The sequence below is a fragment of the Salmo trutta genome, chromosome 16 (assembly GCF_901001165.1).
Source record: "Salmo trutta chromosome 16, fSalTru1.1, whole genome shotgun sequence".
NCBI classification, from domain to species: domain Eukaryota; kingdom Metazoa; phylum Chordata; class Actinopteri; order Salmoniformes; family Salmonidae; genus Salmo; species Salmo trutta.
The window spans coordinates 45,245,002-45,264,762 of NC_042972.1; the positions used below are offsets into that span (position 1 = coordinate 45,245,002).

At 43.1% G+C, this 19,761-nt stretch overlaps 1 protein-coding gene across 1 annotated transcript; it reads right to left on the minus strand.

Moving 5' to 3' along the window:
- Window positions 1–405: 405 nt before the first annotated feature.
- zhx3a (zinc fingers and homeoboxes 3a) lies at window positions 406–18,667 on the minus strand. Its single transcript, XM_029694552.1, has 3 exons — window positions 18,429–18,667; window positions 5,675–8,631; window positions 406–2,027 (listed from the first exon to the last, which is right to left on the minus strand). The coding sequence occupies exons 2-3, from the start codon at window positions 8,425–8,427 to the stop codon at window positions 1,994–1,996; spliced, it is 2,787 nt and encodes a 928-aa protein (XP_029550412.1). The 5' UTR covers window positions 8,428–8,631; window positions 18,429–18,667; the 3' UTR covers window positions 406–1,993.
- Between the last annotated feature and the right edge of the window lie 1,094 nt (window positions 18,668–19,761).

Below are 19,761 nucleotides of genomic sequence, written 5' to 3' on the forward strand. Positions count from 1 at the left end.
CTCAGTTTCTGACACCAATTGATCATTCTTGTAGGGCGTTGGTATAGTTAGAACTTTGAGAAAGTGTATCAACTGTCCTCTACCAGTAGATGACACTGTTTAAAAGGAAAACTTGCCAATTCTTACGTGATCTAGATTAATACGCCCCTACAAATATCGAGTAAACTCTTTAATTCAATCCCACTTCTGACACCAGTGTAATGAAACCAGCAGGGAGCGCGTCTCAAACCCTCAACCTGGCCCGTAGCCCAGCACGCCATTGACTGTGCCACAAAAGCATGCTCGAGTGGCAGAGTTGATATCCGCGCTTATAAACACGGGGTCGCTACAAACATATGTCATGTTCTATAATCAATCTATAGGTGTGATAGCTTTTCATGTGGCAGTAAAAACAAGTAAACAGTCTTCCTCAGTGAGTATTTATTCTGGAAAGTGTAGAAAGGATGATACAACAGTGCTTTATGATCAAACTATTTCATAAAAGTTAAAGTGATCATAACACCGTAAGTCCAGATTTCTTTTCATCTTTATTTTTCAAACCAAAATAAATTGGTAACATTCAACACAAGTGCATACACTGCTGGTAGGAGATCACCTCCAATTTCACTTTGGATGGTATAGCACCGTTCTTAGCTATTTAGCAGCTTATCAGAGATGCATGTAGTGACTATGTTTGTTAATATGAAAAATTCAGAAGAATGAAAAGATCTCCTCATTTGGCTCTCTAGCTAGCACAAGATCTACCTCTGTGTCCTCCAAGGCATTTGATCAAATTGACATTTATTTTATAGCATTTGCCAGTATATTTCATATTACAGCTGAATGTTAAGCTTTTACAAGAATACAGAAGCAGCATCTTTTTTTTTTATTATTCACAGATATAAACCAGCACAGCAGTAACTTTAATGCACTGGCACCTTTTTATGATCTCAACATCACAGTAGCTGGAAAGCTATAGGTGATGGTCGGACCGGTCATATCAATGCATTGGGACAGACTTAGTAAGGCAACGTTCGCGTGACAGGCTTCTCTTATGATTGGGTTTGTAGATTCAGCCAGGGCAGTATTGATTTTGACAGAGCCCTGTCAATATCTTTATTCTGGGGCAGTGTGGGTTTAGCATTGCTGTCTGCTAGTGCATTGTATTGTCTCTTGCGTGTAGCTCAGGGTTTCCCAAACTCGGTGCTCAGGACCCCAAGGGGTGCACGTTTTGTTTTTTTCCCCTAGCACTACACAGCTGATTCAAATAATAAACTAATCATCAAGCTTTGATCATTTGAATCAGCTGTGTAGTGTTCGGGCAAAAAACTAAAAGTGCACCCGTTGGGGTCCCAAGGACCAAGTTTGGGAAACGCTGCTGTATCTGAACTGTTGAGTGATCACCAACATTTATACAGAGATAAATAAAACTAGAGGCTCAATTATTTCTGGACTTACAGTGACTATAGAAGAAGAGTAAGTAAAATTTAAAAACCAATTAACGGAGGAAAGTAAAATTCAAGGCAGTGCTGAAGTACTGGTTGCTAAAATGTTTTTTTTTACAAATATCAAAGCCAACAATAACATCTCCTAGACACTGCTCATTTTGTCCAGTCAACAAAACCCCTCTTTAGTGCAGTTTCAATCATATACATCTCCCTTTCCCTAAACAGTATCTCTTTATCCCTCTCCCATCTTCCCTCATTCAAGTCAGTTGTCCAGTCAGTGTTAGTCTTCTCTCTGTCTCATCCGGCTTACCACCCTCTATGTGCACCATCCCATTCCCCACACGACCACAAAGAAGAATGAAGAAAGGCTTGAACATCACAGGACTCAAAAGGTGAGAAGTTCTTTCTTTAGAGGATGGCAGGAAGTGATGGGGGTATTCACAGTTACAGTCCAACGGTCCAGCTACAATCACATCTGCTGTCATAATGAACACACCAGACCATGGCCATCTGTAAAGCCAGCCAGCCGACCCATCCTTTACCCCGGGTAGGTTTGGGCCACTCCGTCACACTTCAAGCAGCTCTATTATCAGACGGTCCCTGAAAACACACACAGGACTCGCATTAGTACAATATTGTTCTGATGAAATTACATTTTCTATAAATAAATGTTATATTATGTATTTTTTGAATAAGCGCTGTTAAAAGATACGAGGAAATCACAGACTAACTTCTGTAACAGCCAACTCACAAAAGACAATAGACATGATTTATTCACATATATTAGCACACTCTCTTAATCTATAATTCAATGGCCCAGACTCCAACTCTTCCAAAAATAGCTTCTTAAAACACAGACCTTTGATTGTCTGAACAAGCCACTCTGTATGAATACCCTAACTCTCTCCCCCGGTTCATTCCTTTATTCTTCACACAGTAACAACTACAAACACATAACTGACATTTTTTCTTTAACTTCAATTTTACAGTTTACAAAGCCATAAATAAATCATATCCAATATCAGAGCAATATATAGCTACTGTAGAAATCAACAGTATAGTTTTTGACATTCTGTGATGACCAAGGAGCAATTTTCTTCATCATCGAGGCTGGCAGGTAAACAACTGACTTAACACATAGAAATTCCATGAAGGTATGCATATGCAGAGTAGAGACAACAATAATGCCACCCGCAAAACTAGAATAGTCCCTGTAAGCACAATGACGTTGAAAAGATGTCGAAAATACGTTGAAGTTAGGTTTGATTTAGGTTCTGAATGAAAGGTGAAAATATACATTTTTCGGACGTTAAAAAGATGTAAACAGGCTGTTGCATTGGCGTTATTAGTCCCGATTCCTGTGACTAATCATTTTGGCTATTTAAGCTCTGAATTATTTTTATTTAACTAGGCAAGAACAAATTCTTATTTACAATGACGGCCTACCCTGGTCAAACCTGGACGACACTGGGCCAATTGTGCGCCGCCCTATGGGACTCCCAATTACAGCCGGATGTGATGCAGCCTGTATACCCAACTTCATCAGGAGGAGTTATCCTGAGCATATTTGCAATGTGTTAACACAGCGGGAAATGCAGAAGTATTTTATTTTTCGCTATGATCAGCTCGTCAAATTTACGGATACAGACTTGAAACCACTGATCATGACACGTGGTGAAACTCCTGGACAGCAGCTGTGAGTAGCCAGATTATCCATTCCATATTGTTCATTTTACTTTGACCTGTCCTGTTTTAGGATACAGTTGAAGTCAGAAGTCAGCTTTTATTTCTTTCATCACATTCCCAGTGGGTCAGAAATGTGCATACACTCAATTAGTATTTAGTAGCATTGCCTTTAAAATTGTTTAACTTGGGTCAGACATTTCAGGTAGCCTTCCACAAGCTTCCCATAAGTTGGTTGAATTTTGGCCCATTCCTCCTGACAGAGCTGGTGTAACTGAGTCAGGTGTGTAGGCCTCCTTGCTCGCACACGCTTTTTCAGTCCGCACACAAATTTTCTATAGGATTGAGGTCAGGGCTTTGTGATGGCCACTCCAATACCTTGACTTTGTTGTCCTTAAGCCATTTTGCCACAACTTTGGAAGTACGCTTGGGGTCATTGTCTATTTGGAAGACCCATTTGCGACCAAGCTTTAACATCCTGACTGATGTCTTGAGATGTTACTTCAACATATCCACATTATTTTCCTCCCTCATGATGCCATCTATTTTGTGAAGTGCACCAGTCCTCCTGCAGTAAAGCACCCCCACAACATGATGCTGCCACCCCCGTGCTTCACAGTTGGGATGGAGTTCTTCGGCTTGTAAGCTTCCCTCTTTTTCCTCCAAACATAACAATGGTCATTATGGCCAAACAGTTCTATTTTCGTTTCATCAGACCAGAGGACATTTCTCCAAAAAGTACGAGCTTTGTCCCCATGTGCATTTGCAAACCGTAGTCTGGCTTTTTTATGGCGGTTTTGGAGCAGTGGCTTCTTCCTTGCTGAGCGGCCTTTCAGGTTATGTCGATATAGGACTCGATTTACTGTGAATATAGATACTTTTGTACCTGTTTCATCCAGCATCTTCACAAGAACCGTTGCTGTATTTATGGGATTGATTTGCACTTTTCACACCAAAGTACGTTAATCTCTAGGAGACAGAACGCATCTCCTTCCTGAGCAGTATGAAAGCTGCGTGGTCCCATGGTGTTTGTACTTGCGTACTATTGTTTGTACAGATGAACGTGGTACCTTCAGGCATTTGGAAATTGCTCCCAAGGATGAACCAGACTTGTGGAGGTCTACAATGCTTTTTCTGAGGTCTTGGCTGATTTCCCCATGATGTCAAGCAAAGAGGCACTGAGTTTGAAGGTAGGCGTTGAAATACATCCACATGTACACCTCCAATTGACTCAAATTATGTCAATTAGCTTATCAGAAGCTTCTAAAGCCATGATATCATTTTCTGGAATTTCCCAAGCTGTTTAAAGGCACAGTCAACTTAGTGTATGTAAACTTCTGACCCACTGGAATTGTGACACGGTGAATTATAAGTGAAATATAATCTGTCTGTCAACAATTGTTGGAAAAATTACTTGTGTCACGCACAAAGTAGATGTGCTAACCGACTTGCCAAAACCATAGTTTGTTAGCAAGAAATTTGTGGAGTGGTTGAAAAACGAGTTTTAATGACTCCAACATAAGTGTATGTAAACTTCAGACTTCAACTGTATATTGTTTCTTAACATGTCAGCACATTTTGTATTTGATTGGGTGCCATTTAGAATAGGCTATTTGTTCAGAGAAACCTACATGATGTAAAAAGTGTCTGTTTCATTACATTGTCATCCATTTTATCTTCAGCCTGAAGGCTACAGAAAAGGCCGCCGTATACTATGTCTGCTACATGATTTATGTTAGATGATTTTTTGGGGCGGAGCGTTGGTGGAGAGCAGCAGCGATGCGTCTCTCCAACAGTACCCTGGAGAGGCGCGCTGGGAAAAGACAAAGGAAATATATTGCACCCCTGCATTTTGACAAAGTGGGCACTGATTCTCACAGGGTGGCATCAGCGCTCACCTAAAAAGCCCATATGCCACTGGTTGAGAGAAATAGTTCTTGTTTTTGGGCAGAAATATATGAGGTTTGGCCTCCCGAGTGGTCCAGCGGTCTAAGGCACTGCATTGCAGTGCTAGAGGTGTCACTATAGACCCCGGTTCAATCCCATGGTGTGTCGCAGCTGGCCGCGACCGGGAGACCCATGAGGTGGCGCACATTGACCGTCTGGGTTAGGGGAGGATTTGGCCGGCCCAGGATATCCTTGTCCCATTGCGCTCTAGCGACTCCTTGTGGCGTTCTGGGAACACATTGGTGCGGCTGGCTTCTGGGTTAAGTGAGCATGTTCATGTTTCAGAGGACGCATTGCTCTTGACCTTCGCCTCTCCCGAGTCTGTAGGGGAGTTGCAGCGATGGGACAAGACTAGCTACAAATTGGATATTATGACAAAGGGGGTACATGTTTTTTGAAATATATATATCTTTTTTTTTAAACATCAAAATTATTATGTGAGGTTTTATGTGTTGTTGGAGGTGCGTCTTGGCCAGATTAGCTCAAATGCCGCCCTCTTCAATCTGCTGCAATAGGCGGCGGCCTAATCCTGCCTAATGAGTGGGCCGGCCTTGGGTACATGAGGTGATCACAGATTCAGTACTTTTTATTAGACAACGGTAACTGATAGAACTCACCTGGGCTCTGTCTGCTGCTCACCAAAGGCCTGGCTGGTAACTGGCTGCTGGTGGTCATCCTTCCTCTCTGCCCAGTGACCATGTAGTCCTTCGGCCTTCCCTGTCTCCACAGCTCTTTCTCTCTCCCCAGTCTCCTCTGGCCCTGCTGGACTCAACAGCGGCCTCTGTGTGTCTGCACCCCACCAGAATCCCTGCTGCCCTGAGCTCAGCCCCTCAGGTCCTCCATCAAGCTGCTTGTTCACCTCCTGCTCCACCAGTTTCCTATGAACCTCCTGAGGGTTGATCAGTGCCCCTGCGTTGTGGTCTCTGTGGCCCTTTCCTTCCTCCCCCTCTGCTGGTAGGCACTGGTAGCCCTCCAGCCATTTCAGCTGGCTGTTCTTGTGGATATAGCGGCTGTCACTGAACCAGCGGACCACCTCTGGCTTGGATAGACCCGTCATGATACTCAGCTCCTCAGACTGCTGGCTGCTGGGCCAGCGTGTGCTGGTGAATGCCTGCCTCAGAAGGTGCACCTGCCTGGGTGTTTTCTTGCCCCAGGGGGCAGAGAAGGACGGGTGTGACAGATCTGAGATGTGTGTCTCAGACTTGAGCTCTGGAGGGAAGGCCTCTGAACCAGGTTTTGAAGCTGGATCGCTCACCATGGACCTCTGCAGGTTGATCTTTATGGGGTCAACTTTTAGTTCAGGGCAGGTCCTGTCATCCCCAAAATGGTTTTCCTCCTTGATAAGCTGCCGCAGGACTGACATAGCTTTCATAGGAATCTCCGTGGTGCATTTGCCATCCTCTACAATAGATATGCCACTACCGCTGCTTTTGGTAATGACACTGCTGCTGGTGTTTTCGTTTTGGGCTTTGCTGGCATGGTTCAGGTTGTTGACATGATCATTATTGCTAGTGCTGGAGTAGCCACTACTAAAACTGCTGTTGTTGGACTTGTGGATATTGTTGTTGTTACGGTCATCATCACCCATTGTTGATGGGTAATGATCCTGATTAGCTGTGTTGCCGTTGCTATGGATGTTATAGGTGACAACGTTAGATTTTCCAGTATTACTCATGACCACTTTACTTTTGTTGCTGCTGCTGAAGCCTTCCAAGACAGATGGTATGCTATAATGTCTGCTGCTTTGATTGTTTGGTTTGTCATGGCTGTCAGTGAGACAATCATCATTATTGCCAATGTTGGAGGTGCAACTGATGATGCTGATTGGTTTCCTAGTGCCATGGTCCCCGGCGTCATTACTAATGGAGGAGTAACTACTGATGCTGCTGCTGCTACTGCAACTACTACTGCTACTGCTGCTTCTGCTGATGGTGCTAATGACACAACCGTTGTTTCCCGCCAAGCCCAACCTCTGCGCAACACTCTTGTCAGACTCCAGGCTGGGCACAGTAGTGGGTATAGTGTTCCTGGCTACTACCTGCGTTGTTCCGCTGACTACTGTCTGATATTTTGGGGGGATCATGGTTGGGGCGACACAAGAGACCCTAGTGGTGACCGGGTGACCAGAGGCTGAAATGCTAGCCGAAGTGCCTATGACTCCAGCATGTCTGCTCACTACACTGCCATGGGACACCCTGGCAGCCTGGTGGCTGGGGCCCACTGGAGCAGGCTGGACATGGACAGTGTGTTGGTTTACAACATGAGTGTTGTGCCGTTGCTTAGGGGGCTGTTTTGGGGGTGCTGTTCCTTGGAAGACCGTGCTGAACATCTTCCTCCTGGCCTCCTCTATCTCCTCGGGGGACCAGCTGATACCCTGTTTGAGTCTATGGGCGGTAAACCAGAGTTTGATCAGCTCCTCTGGCCAATCAGAAACCACGGTCAGGTAGCAAAGCTCTGCTTTGGTCGGGTAGGGGAACTTTCCAAAGGAAGTCTTGAGAAAACTGCTGGTGTCCATGGCAGCATCATAGGTGGGGATGCTGCTCAGGGGAATCATCACCTTTGGGAGGTTTTTGCTGGAATCAGAGGACGAGGAGGAGAATGAGAAGGTGGGAGGGCTGTGCTGGTGATAGGCTTGATTGGGCACCGTTGTCGTTATCACATGAGTGGGAGGTTTCCTCAACATAGCAGGGCCACTGGTCCCACTGAGAAACCCATTCTGTAGTTTAGGCACATTCGTCAACATGGTGGGTTCTGTCTGTTTCATCTCCTTCCCAGTGTCTATCCTCCGCACCTCTACTGTGTGGGAGACTACAATCTTCTTGTGCTGTCCCTTGGTCTTCATCATCCTCACTATAGGTGTTTTAGTGAAGGAGATTGCAGGATCGTTAGAGTCCTCCCCATTTGTTGTGAACAGGCTCTGCTCCACGATAGTCGCCCCATCGCTCTTCCTGACATGCAGGGACACGGTGACAGAGCCCCTCGACACCCCAGGGTGGGCTTTAGAGTTGTGCAGGGCCAGGGCCTCAAACCTGACCACTGACACACCACAGATCAGGCAGTAGAAACTGGGCTGGGCCCTGAAGTCTATGTGGCAGCTGTGCAGGTGGTCCAAAAAGTAGTTCAGATCTCTGGACTCAAAGCGGCAAGGTGGGCAGCTGTATGTGCCCACTTTCTGCCATCTGTCACCCCCTTCAGGTCTGGAGGAATCATGGAAGAAATGGCGTCCGTCTTCCCCAGATATGCTGAGGATGCTGTCCTCTGGGATTGTGGGTAGGAGCTCAGGGAGGCAGCCAAGTATGATCTCCTCGCGCATGTGTTTGCTTTTGGATGGGATCATGCATGGCACTGTTGACTTCCTCTTGCTGGCCATTGTATTGTAGTGGTGTGTAGATGATGGGTGACTGACTGGTTGTCCCGTATGGTAACGGAGGGCGAGTGGTTTGTGGAGAGAACTGATGGAGTTTAAGTGTCATGGGCCAGCCGCGATGACATCACAGTGTTGCTTCATGTTTGTCCTCAGCTTCTGGGACTCCTCTCACACGACAGCAGGCTGTTTTGGCAGCTCACTGGAAACCTATGGGAGAGAAAACAGAAAAAGATGTGATAAGTTAAATAATTCCTAATACGAATGCATCCACACACAATCAGGGAAACTCCCAGTCATTTTTACATTGTCATGTGCCTCACTCTTCTGCCAACCTTGGATAAGAGCCACTGTCCACATTTTACAGGCAATAATGTTCCAACCCTTTACATTGTGGTGTAAACACCTTTTGGGAGCTATCTGGTGACATCAGTGCTACCCGATGTGCTCTCAACAATGATTTTGATGACACATGCAACATTACGTTATGTTAAGCAATCAAATCGACAGACTGCATCAAAGGGCCTCCAACTATTTGTCACCCTTTATTTAGGATGACGTACGCTATTCGTTTTGGTAAACACACACATCCATGAATACACACACACACACACACATCCACTCTCTGTAAATATACCCCCTTTGTACTCTAACACACTCACACATGGAGGTTCCTCACAATTGCTTCAAATTTCACATATGCATGCACACACACACTTGCACACACCAGTGTTTCCCTTATATTCATTTAGCTGCTAAATCATTGCCACCACTCCAAAATATATGATACAAAAATATATATATCGTTTGGAAAATAATTTCTGGGATGGTAAAAACGTTTTCAGTGTAAACCAGATATAAAGCATGTATATATTTTTAAATAAGATCATCTTTGAGAACTAACAATCATCAAAATAAAAACTAGACAGAGAATCTAAAACTGTTATAATGTTTGAGTCACTCAGGTAGCATAAGAACAATGGCATTAGCCATATTAAAAAAAAATGACAAAATGACAAAATGTGTAGAATTGCAGGAAACTAGCTTTAAAACAGATTTTTTTTCCCTCTCAACCTCATGACAAAATGTGTAGAATTGCACGACACTAGGCAAAATGTGTAGGATTGCACGACACTAGGCAAAATGTGTAGAATTGCACGACACTAGGCAAAATGTGTAGGATTGAAGGAAATTAGCTTTAGGACAGCAAAATTACGTTTCTGCGGCCAAGGGGACGGTTTAACTTGTTATGGATAGGGGGCAGTATTTTCACGGCCAGATAAAAAACGTACCCGATTTAATCTGATTATTACTCCTGCCCAGAAACTAGAATATGCATATAATTATTAGCTTTGGATAGAAAACACTCCAAAGTTTCTAAAACTGTTTGAATGGTGTCTGTGAGTATAACAGAACTCATTTGGCAGGCCAAAACCTGAGAAGATTCCAAACAGGAAGCGCCCTCTCTGACTATTTCTTGGCCTTCTTGATCATCTCTATCCAAAACAGGGGATCTCTGGCATAACGTGACATTTTCTAACTCTCCCATAGGCTCTCAGAAGGCGCCATAACGTTGAATGATGACTTTGCAGGCCATGGCTGAAAAACAGTAGCGCATTTGGATAGTGGTTGATCTGAGAACAATGAGACTGGGGGCGCGTGCACGAGCCGACACCATGTTTTTATTTTTTCGTCTTTGAACGAAAACAGGGTTTCCCGGTCGGAATATTATCGCTTTTTTACGAGAAAAATCGCATAAAAATGGATTTTAAACAGCGGTTGACATGCTTCGAAGTACGGTAATGGAATATTTTGAATTTTTTTGTCACGAAACGCGCCGGGCGCTTCACCCTTCTTTACCCTTCGGATAGTGTCTTGAACGCACAAACAAAACGCCGCTATTTGGATATAACTATGGATTATTTGGAACCAAACCAACATTTGTTATTGAAGTAGAAGTCCTGGGAGTGCATTCTGACAAAGAACAGCAAAGGTAATCCAATTTTTCTTATAGTAAATCTGAGTTTGGTGAGTACCAAACTTGGTGGGTGTCAAAATAGCTAGCCATGATGGCCAGGCTATCTACTCAGAATATTGCAAAATGTGCTTTCACCGAAAAGCTATTTTAAAATCGGACACCGCGATTGCATAAAGGAGTTCTGTATCTATAAGTCTTAAAATAATTGTTATGTTTTTTGTGAACGTTTATCGTGAATAATTTAGTAAATTCACCGGAAGTGTTCGGTGGGAATGCTAGTTCTGAACGTCACATGCTAATGTAAAAAGCTGGTTTTTTATATAAATATGAACTTGATTGAACAAAACATGCATGTATTGTATAACATAATGTCCTAGGAGTGTCATCTGATGAAGATCATCAAAGGTTAGTGCTGCATTTAGCTGTGGTTTTGGTTTTTGTGACATTATATGCTAGCTTGAAAAATGGGTGTCTGATTATTTCTGGCTGGGTACTCTGGTGACATAATATAATGTTTTGCTTTCGCTGTAAAGCCTTTTTGAAATCGGACAGTGTGGTTAGATAAAGGAGAGTCTTGTCTTTAAAATGGTGTAAAATAGTCATATGTTTGAAAAATTGACGTTTTTGGATTTTTGAGGAATTTGTAATTCGCGCCACACCTATCATTGGATATTGGAGCAGGTGTTCCGCTAGCGGAACGTCTAGATGTAAGAGGTTTTAAGACTGCACCATTAGCCACGCCCACTCCCCCCAACGCTAACTTTGACGCCGCTGCTGAAAAAAACCCTAGGTGAAACACTACACACACACCACTTAACTCAGTTTGGAGCCTTTTCAGGACAAAGGTCAACTCTGGTCAGTGTTTTCGGCTTATTCTGTTTTTACAGTTATGTAGCTAAATATATAGATAACAACATTCTTAGTACAACAACATAGAGTATGAAGTGAGGACACAAATCTGCTTCAATTCCTCGCTGCCCTCTCATTAAACACAACCCTCCCCACACATATTCTCTCTCTCCCTCCGTCTCTCTTGCTGTGAATTTGTTGACGTGCGACAGGGTGTTGAAAACCGCTCTTGATCTTATCTAGTTCTCACAGAGATGTCGTGATGCTTCGGCAGATAGCTGAGATGTCTCTCTTTGGCAGACGTTCATCATCATCTTCATCATCAGTCCATATCTCAGTACTTAAAACTATTTATTACAAGGTGTGTCAACACAGCACGCAGAATGAGCACACTATTACATTCTTGAAATATCTATAGCCAAATTCTTAAGAGTCAGGTCATTATTCTCTTGAACATGGCCATACTCCTGAAAAACGTGTATGTCTTCAGCCAGTCAAACTGAATGAAGATGTGTCTGCATTCACCATGGTCTGCTGGTTGGTAAATAAAAGATGAACCTGTTCCGGAATTAAAAATCCCAAATGACTGCCCACAGTACATGCTGATCCCGGACAGGCCGTGATGTCCTTTTTCAAACTGCCTCTTTTATTTCTAATGACGGCTCCCTTCGGACTAAAAACAAAACACCAAAAAAAACTAGGTCACCAGCATCTTATGTAGTAATCCCGGTTCGCTGCATCCAGACGTGGGCATTTGCTGTATGTTTAGCTGGCGGGGAGGTCCTGATACTTTCTGACGGCACACAGTTAACCCCTGATGAGGACAGTGGGTTTAGTGAGTGCATTCCAGTGAGACGTTGGCTACAGCTCTCATGCCAGAGAGTCTGGTCTTCTCATGCTCAACGAATAAAATGTGAAGGTATGGTTTTAGTACTGTGTGGACAGGGGAAAGGCAGAGGTCTTACTAGTTAGTTCCCAGTTACAGTACATTTGGAAAGATTTCAGACCCCTTGACTTTTTCCACATTTTGTTACATTACAGCCTTATTAAAAAAAATTGATTCAATTAAATGTTTTCCTTCATCAATCTACACACAATACCACATAATGACAAAGTGAAAACAGGTTTTTAGATTTTTTTGCACATTTATTAAAAATAAAAAACAGAAATACCTTATTGACATGGGTATTCAGACCCTTTGCTATGAGACTCAAAATTGAGCTCAGGTGCGTCCTGTTCCAATTGATCATCCGTGAGATTTTTCCACAACTTGATTGGAGTCCACCTGTGGTAAATTCAATTGATTGGACATGATTTGGAAAGGCACACACTTGTCTATATAAGGTCCCACAGTTGACAGTGCATGTCAGAGCAAAAACCAAGCCATGAGGTCAAAGGAATTGTCCGTAGAGCTCTGAGACAGGATTGTGTCGAAGCACAGATTTGGGGAAGGGTACCAAAACATTTCTTCAGCATTGAAGGTCCCCAAGAACAAGTTGAGTAAAAGCAGTAAAAGGCACATGGCAGCCCGCTTGGAGTTTGCCAAAAGGCACCTAAAGGACTCTCAGACCATGAGAAACAAGATCCTCTGGTCTGATGAAACCAAGATTTAACTCTTTGGCCTGAATGCCAAGTGTCACATCTAAAGGAAATCTGGCACCATCCCTACGGTGATGCATGGTGGTGGCAGCATCATGCCGTGGGGATGTTTTTCAGCGGCAGGGACTGGGAGACTAGTCAGGGGTGAAGGAAAGATGAACGATGCAAAGTACAGAGAGATCCTTGATGAAAACCTGCTCAGGACCTCAGACTGGGGCGAAGGTTCAGCTACCAACAGGACAACGACCCTAAGCACACAGCAAAGACAACGCAGGAGTGGCTTCGGGACAAGTCTTTGAGTGGCCCAGCCAGAGCCCGATTGAACATCTCTGGGGAGACCTGAAAATAGCTGTGCAGCGACGCTCTGCATCCAACCTGACAGCGCTTGAGCGGATCTGCAGAGAAGAATGGGAAAAACTCCCAAAATACAGGTGTGTCAAGCTTGTAGCGTCATACCCAAGAAGACTTGAGGCTGTTATCGCTGTCAAAGGTTCTTCAACAAAGTACTGAGGAAAGGGTCTAAATACTTACGTAAATGTGATATTACATTTTTTTTTTTTTTTGCAAAAATGTCTAAACCTGTTTTTGCTTTGTCATTATGGGGTACTGTGTGTAGATTGATGATAAGATGTTTTTTTTAATCAGTTTTAGAATAAGGCTGTAACAAAATGTGGAAAAAGTCAAGGGGTCTGAACTTTCCGAATGCACTGCATGCAGTTAATTGTAATGTAGAACTATAATCATTACTGCCTCATCCTAACTGAGTCTTTCACAAATGTGGCTCAAATTTTGTTTCCTAGTCTCAGAGCTCCTCAATCACCATACACATGTTGAAATACTAATGCATCAAGGAGATTACAAAAAATGTGGCCTACAAAATGTGCATGTAAAATGTTTTTATCTGTCTTCATCAAAATGATACAAAGGCCATGCCATTTAAAAAATACCATGTGATGGAAAAGAATGTCATCTGAGCACTAATAGGTTGAAGTTATTTGTGTCCAGAGTACTGCGCTGAGATATAGCAGTGCCGTTGCCCTGGTACCTCTCTCCCTAAAACATCCAATTCCATGCATGACAAACCCAAGACAGGCACAAAGTTGAGCAAGGGTACATGAAGAACCAGGTCACCATTCTAAAGAATGGGGTGCATTATCTCACGAGCGAGATGTGCAATCAGACAAGACTAGGGCTTCTCAGACAGGGACCCATTGAATGGTGCACTTTGAAAAGAGGGGCCTCGTGTTTCAGCGCTAAAGTAGACGACTCAGACGGGAACTGTCTCCCGGTGTGTCGTATGTCCCGATACTGGCACTGGCTCTATGGCTGAGATGAAAAGAGTTTAATCTCCATAGACCTGGAGAGTACTGATCTGAACTGAGGCAAAGTAACAGAGCTTTCAGACAAGCTCTCAGAACACCCCCGCTCACTCTTCATAAGCAAAGTCCTCATGTTACCTTGTGTGCTCAACTCAGTCAGAATGATTTAATTTCAACTAACTATTTAATATTTGGCTTATAAGAATAAAACACTTATAAAAAAAGGTGGTTTCAAAGCTGAAGGGGTATAAAGTGGTACACCTTCAATAAAATAGCCCACAGGCACGCGTAAATTGTAGGGTCACCAACAGTTGATATTTGCAAACAGAGATTGGCGTTTTACACCAAAGCTTTCAGAAATATTTATCTTTTAACTCAACTGCCAGTAAACAGTTGGTGATGCTGCAGTCACACAAGGGCTGAGCAGATCTTGGCTGTTTTATGACAACATTTGTTTTCCATATATTAGCGTGTCAGTGATCCACAGCTGTCTTGAAAGCCTGCTTAGCTGGTATTGAGTTGAAGATCAACAGAAACAGCTCCTGGCATAAGTGGGTGTGGGACAGACAGAACAACTCCTGACAGACACATCTAAACGATAGGAAAAATCTGTTTAAGAGTACATCTTCCTCCAAATGTCCATTAAATAGATTCAAGTCATGTGAGTGGATCAGCTGGAAACCCAAATATAAGTCAGAGACGGGTAGCAATTACTGCCCTGAACAGGGAAGACGTTGAGAACAATGCCGCCTCATTTATAAGAGAAACGTGATCCAGCGCTGGGAGCCTTATTCAGAAGACTGACCGTCGACTTGTCATTGTTCCATTTCCTACATGTCTGGATGTCTCCTGTGTCTATTATGCTTTCTGTGTCTGTTATTGACTGAATGGCTGGAATTTAGTGGGCACGTAATAATTTAAGTGTATAGCTATGTAATGGATTAGTGATTGCATTCATAAAATCCACATTTATTGTAATGAAAAACACACCTGTATCCAAGGATGTGAGTGGTTAGCCTAGTGTTAATATAGTGGGATCTGTCTTCAGTATGTTCCCAATTGTATGCCCGTAAATTCAGTATCTGAGTGTGTCTTCAGGGTGTGTGTGTGTGTGTGTTATGTATTTCTACGTGTAGCAGGATATGTGTAAGTGTGTGTGAACGTATGCATGTCTGCTGAGACGCAGGTGTTGTCAGACGTCAACCCCCCCCACTACATCCGTGACTACAGCCGGTCCGCTGAGAGACCAGTCGGCGATGCCACTCATGTGTTAACATTGTCATGGCAACACCTCACTTCTCCTTGCCCACCACACCCCACACAGAGGAGTCAATCGTTTACACCCACCACGCAACCAGACAGACGTGCAGACACACACACACACACACACACACACACACACACACACACACACACACACACACACACACACACACACACACACACACACAAAACAACCTTATATGGCAGGCAAAGGACAATGTTAATCCTCCTGCAGTGCCATCTCTGAAAATGCCAGCCTTGGCTTAGCTGTTCCGGACTATTGGGGTGGGGTCAGTTGTAAAGACACCTTCCCACAATGACAATACCAAATTACCTGCTCAACTGCACAGTCCACCCTACTAATTAAGTGTTTGTGGCACCATCTAATAAAAAACAAATGAGGTCTACATACATTGCAAAGGGTTAGGGTTAGGGCTACTGCCAAAGCATCTCTTGTTCTGTTCAAATACATTTTCATGTCCTCCATCACAATCTTATATTTTTCACTAGAGCCTTCCTCAATGGCCTGGCTGAATGACGGACAAAATTTGTGTGAAGAAATCCTGAGTCACGGGAGCCTATTTCTGCGTTATTGATGAATAACTCCTTCAGTTCTGTATCTGGGACTCCAGGCCATTGATTTGGCAACTTAAAAAGAAAAAGGAAGAAAAATGGCGGCGTATTGCGCATTGTACTGTCCAACCTAAAATGGCTGACATCACAGCCTCTTGTAACTGCCAGAGTTTGGCAAATGCCAGCTCCTGCTGACCAAACCTTTCTTGCACGAGACAGAGAAAGTGGCAGGGGCTCTCTCCTCTCCAGACCCTAGTTTTTGTGCAGAGAAGTTTATTTTGGTTGGAACTGAGCAAACATGCTGTCTCAAGGAGGCTTTCGATCGCATTGTACCTCGATACGCCTAAGAAAAAAGCGATACCATACGATGAAAAGGAGAGAATAAGAGTGAACCCATACAGAGTGGTGTAGACTTTCAGACTAACAAAACAAAGCTCTCTAAGTAGTATGCTTATGGGACTGTTTTTGTGAGGAGGGGGAAGTATGCTGTTATCATGAATATGGTTGTTTGTACAGAACTGCTGGGAAATAGATCTGGTTGGCATTAGATAGCTGATTTTCCTCTCTGAACTTGAGGAATGTTATACACTCGATGTCAGCTAAAACTGCAAATCATGACCATATGACCTGCTTGAGTGTGCTCTGGCAATGGCTACACAGCACAGTGAAACCTAGGGTACAGAAATGAAAATATTGTTTGACTGGTGTCGATAGACATCAGAACATATAATCCGCAAAGCGGTATATTTGTACAGTAACTAAGGAGTGTCATCCGAGGACGTTTCTTTTTTAGAGTGGGGTGGGCACTCTCGGTCCATTACGCTGTGTCTGTGTATACAAACACTCTCTGTTATGGCCATAGCCAAAACTGTGAGCCGTCCCTAATTGCAGGGAATAAGGATAAAAGGCAATATGCCTGGCCTCATTAGAACAGTTCCGAGAAGGCGAGATGGAAGAACGTTCCCAGGGATCCACAATGGGAATTGACATTCCCCCAGTGTAACCTCCTAGAAGAGTGCAACCCTCTACACATACACACTCACTGGACCAGGCTGAATCTAGCCAGGCTGTGGGAGCTAGCGTGTCTAGCTTTGTATTAGTCTGTAATGAGAGACGTCTGCCAAGCACTGGAGCAAGGGAATAATCCTATTTTACGTATGTCATGCATCTACCAATTTTGAAGGGGCGCTAATGGTAAAATTAGGTGTCTGCATAATTATTCTAATTGAATAACCTTACATTATATTTCATATACCCTGGTAGCATGACATGCTTCTTCAGTTCCAATTGGTATGATGCCTCTGACTCATTGCATGTGCATGAATCACTCACACATTTCCCTGATTACAGGGTTGAATATTTAACCGATAGTTGCCGGATGAATATTTTCTGCTGCTCATTCAAGAGGTAGGATACCATCTTATGGTCCTATATAATGTGTATTAACATCAGACACACATAGAGCAGTGGATAAGGTAATATTAGTCAGCACTGGGATCCATGCTGAATGCCTGTTGTGTCACAGGCATGTTGGACAGCTAACACAAAACGCATTGATTATACAGGGTCACTTCATTGGCTAGACACCTAAAGAAATGTGGGTGTCCTGTCTGTTTTAGAGATGGGAGTCATGAGGAAGACCTTACAGCGTGCAATATTCTGACAGTTTGACACATGAAAAAAGGCAGATCAAAAGATGACAGCTCCCAAAATGCAGTTGATTGCTGAGCTATAAGCATCAGCAAGTCAGTATCGAGGACTGAGGGAAATGAAATTAAAACAATTGTGCAAAACATATAACCAATAATGTGTTCAATGAAACATTACTTAAGAGTTGAAAGGAACGATTAATGTCGCCATAAAATTCATAGATTAAAAAGGAATACATTTTTTGCAGAAAATACAGCTGGACGTGTGGGTCCTCCAAGTTAGGCTAACAGTCATCAAATCCAATACGATTATGTATTCGTTACATAAAAAGTCCTTAAAACTTAAATACGGGAATAGTCAACACTGACTCAGTCAAAAAAGAAGAGGGAAATATTCAGCGTTGTGCAATAAATTCATCAGAAACGTCACATTGTAACGTGCGAGAGAGGGCAAGTAAACGTTGTAGGCTACATTCTTGAAACTAACAAACTGGCAAGTTAACTCGTTCACTCCAGTAGCCTGTTGGGAAACATTGGCTCTCTTCTTACTTGCGATAATCTTCAACTCATTCTGTAGAATTAAACATATTCCCCAAAATCCTAACTCGACACCCCCCACCTACTGTCGCCATTTTATATATTTGCGACTTCATATAAACTGCCTAGACTAGACTACAGCGCCAGATAAAATTCTATAGCCAAAATTGGAGTAAACAATCTGGAATTATAACTCTAATAATACGAGCTATTCTATTGTACAAGGAAAAGTGGCATTACCTTGATAGTTGGTCCGGAGTAAAATGGAATCCGACATTAATATAGAAATGAATTATATTAGATTAGCTCCGTTCGTTGCGCTTTGAGAGGAGGGGGTGGGTCCTCGCCTCAGATGAACCCGGTGAACTGGCGTGAACCCGTCAGTCAGTGAACACAGCAAGGTAGGCTACATTACCTCTCCTCGCACACTGTATGGACAGAAAACAACTATGGTCGGCGGCTGGACGACGCAGACAAAAAATTATACGTAGTGTAGCCTATTTCCTATGAACACGTGATTCAAAGCGTCACCCAAAATCCTAAACCCTTTCATCTAAATGTTGGAGAGGGGCGGGGGTCGGACGGTGAATGTATACGCGAGAGATGCGCTCGGAACAAAGCAAAAGTATTGGAGACGAACAACGATCGGTCAGTTTTGAACAGTAGCCTACTGAAAATGTAAGAGTGTATTTGAGCATTTGCCAAATGTGTAGCTTAATCATTTTGACATCATTTCCAATCTGAAACTGTTTTACCTGCCACGTAAGCCTAGTAAAAACAGTCATAGCCGAATGAATATACATAATAATTAGGTCACACCGTTTTGCCAATTTAACCCGTGTTAAGGTGTCTGTCTAACCATATAGGTACTTTGGAGAGTGGTTCATACAAGGGAAAAGTATTGGATAATTATTATACCTCAATGAATGAGACATTAGGCCTGAATATCAACAAGGCCAATTCAGCCTAATGAAAAACGCGCGTAAAGGGGTAAACAGCTAATTTCACAAATATGTCGCGGCGATGCGCCATATCCTATTTCTATTTGCATTTTCCAGTTATACCGACTCCAGGTTCACAGCGCGACAATAAACTAACTTCACAGGTCCGTTAAATAAGGTACCTATATTACAAGGACTAGGCTCTTACAGTCTTTGGTTATACTAGTGCGTAAAAAAAAGGCACATGATGTGGCAATATGGGGACATTGCGTCCCTCATTTGCATTTCGAGGTGATTGCCAAAAATACTATTTCACATTTTTAATTAAATTCAGGAATACATAGACCTTGTCAATCACTTTAAAACATAAATGCTGGGTGTTATTTTAAATATTAAGAATCAATGTCATGATAAGTAAGCCAATTAGACTTGTTCATGTCGTTTTATCATCATATAGCGTAGCCTGGCCATGTCTATACCTAAAGGCCTACCATGAACCTTCATCGTGTCTGTCCAAATGTAGGCCTACAGTGTCACTCATAGGCCACTTGTGTGTGTAAAAACAAAAAAGAAGGCTCCAGTATGTGGCATTGAGAGGCATATGAGGCACATTGCGTCCATCATTTGAATTT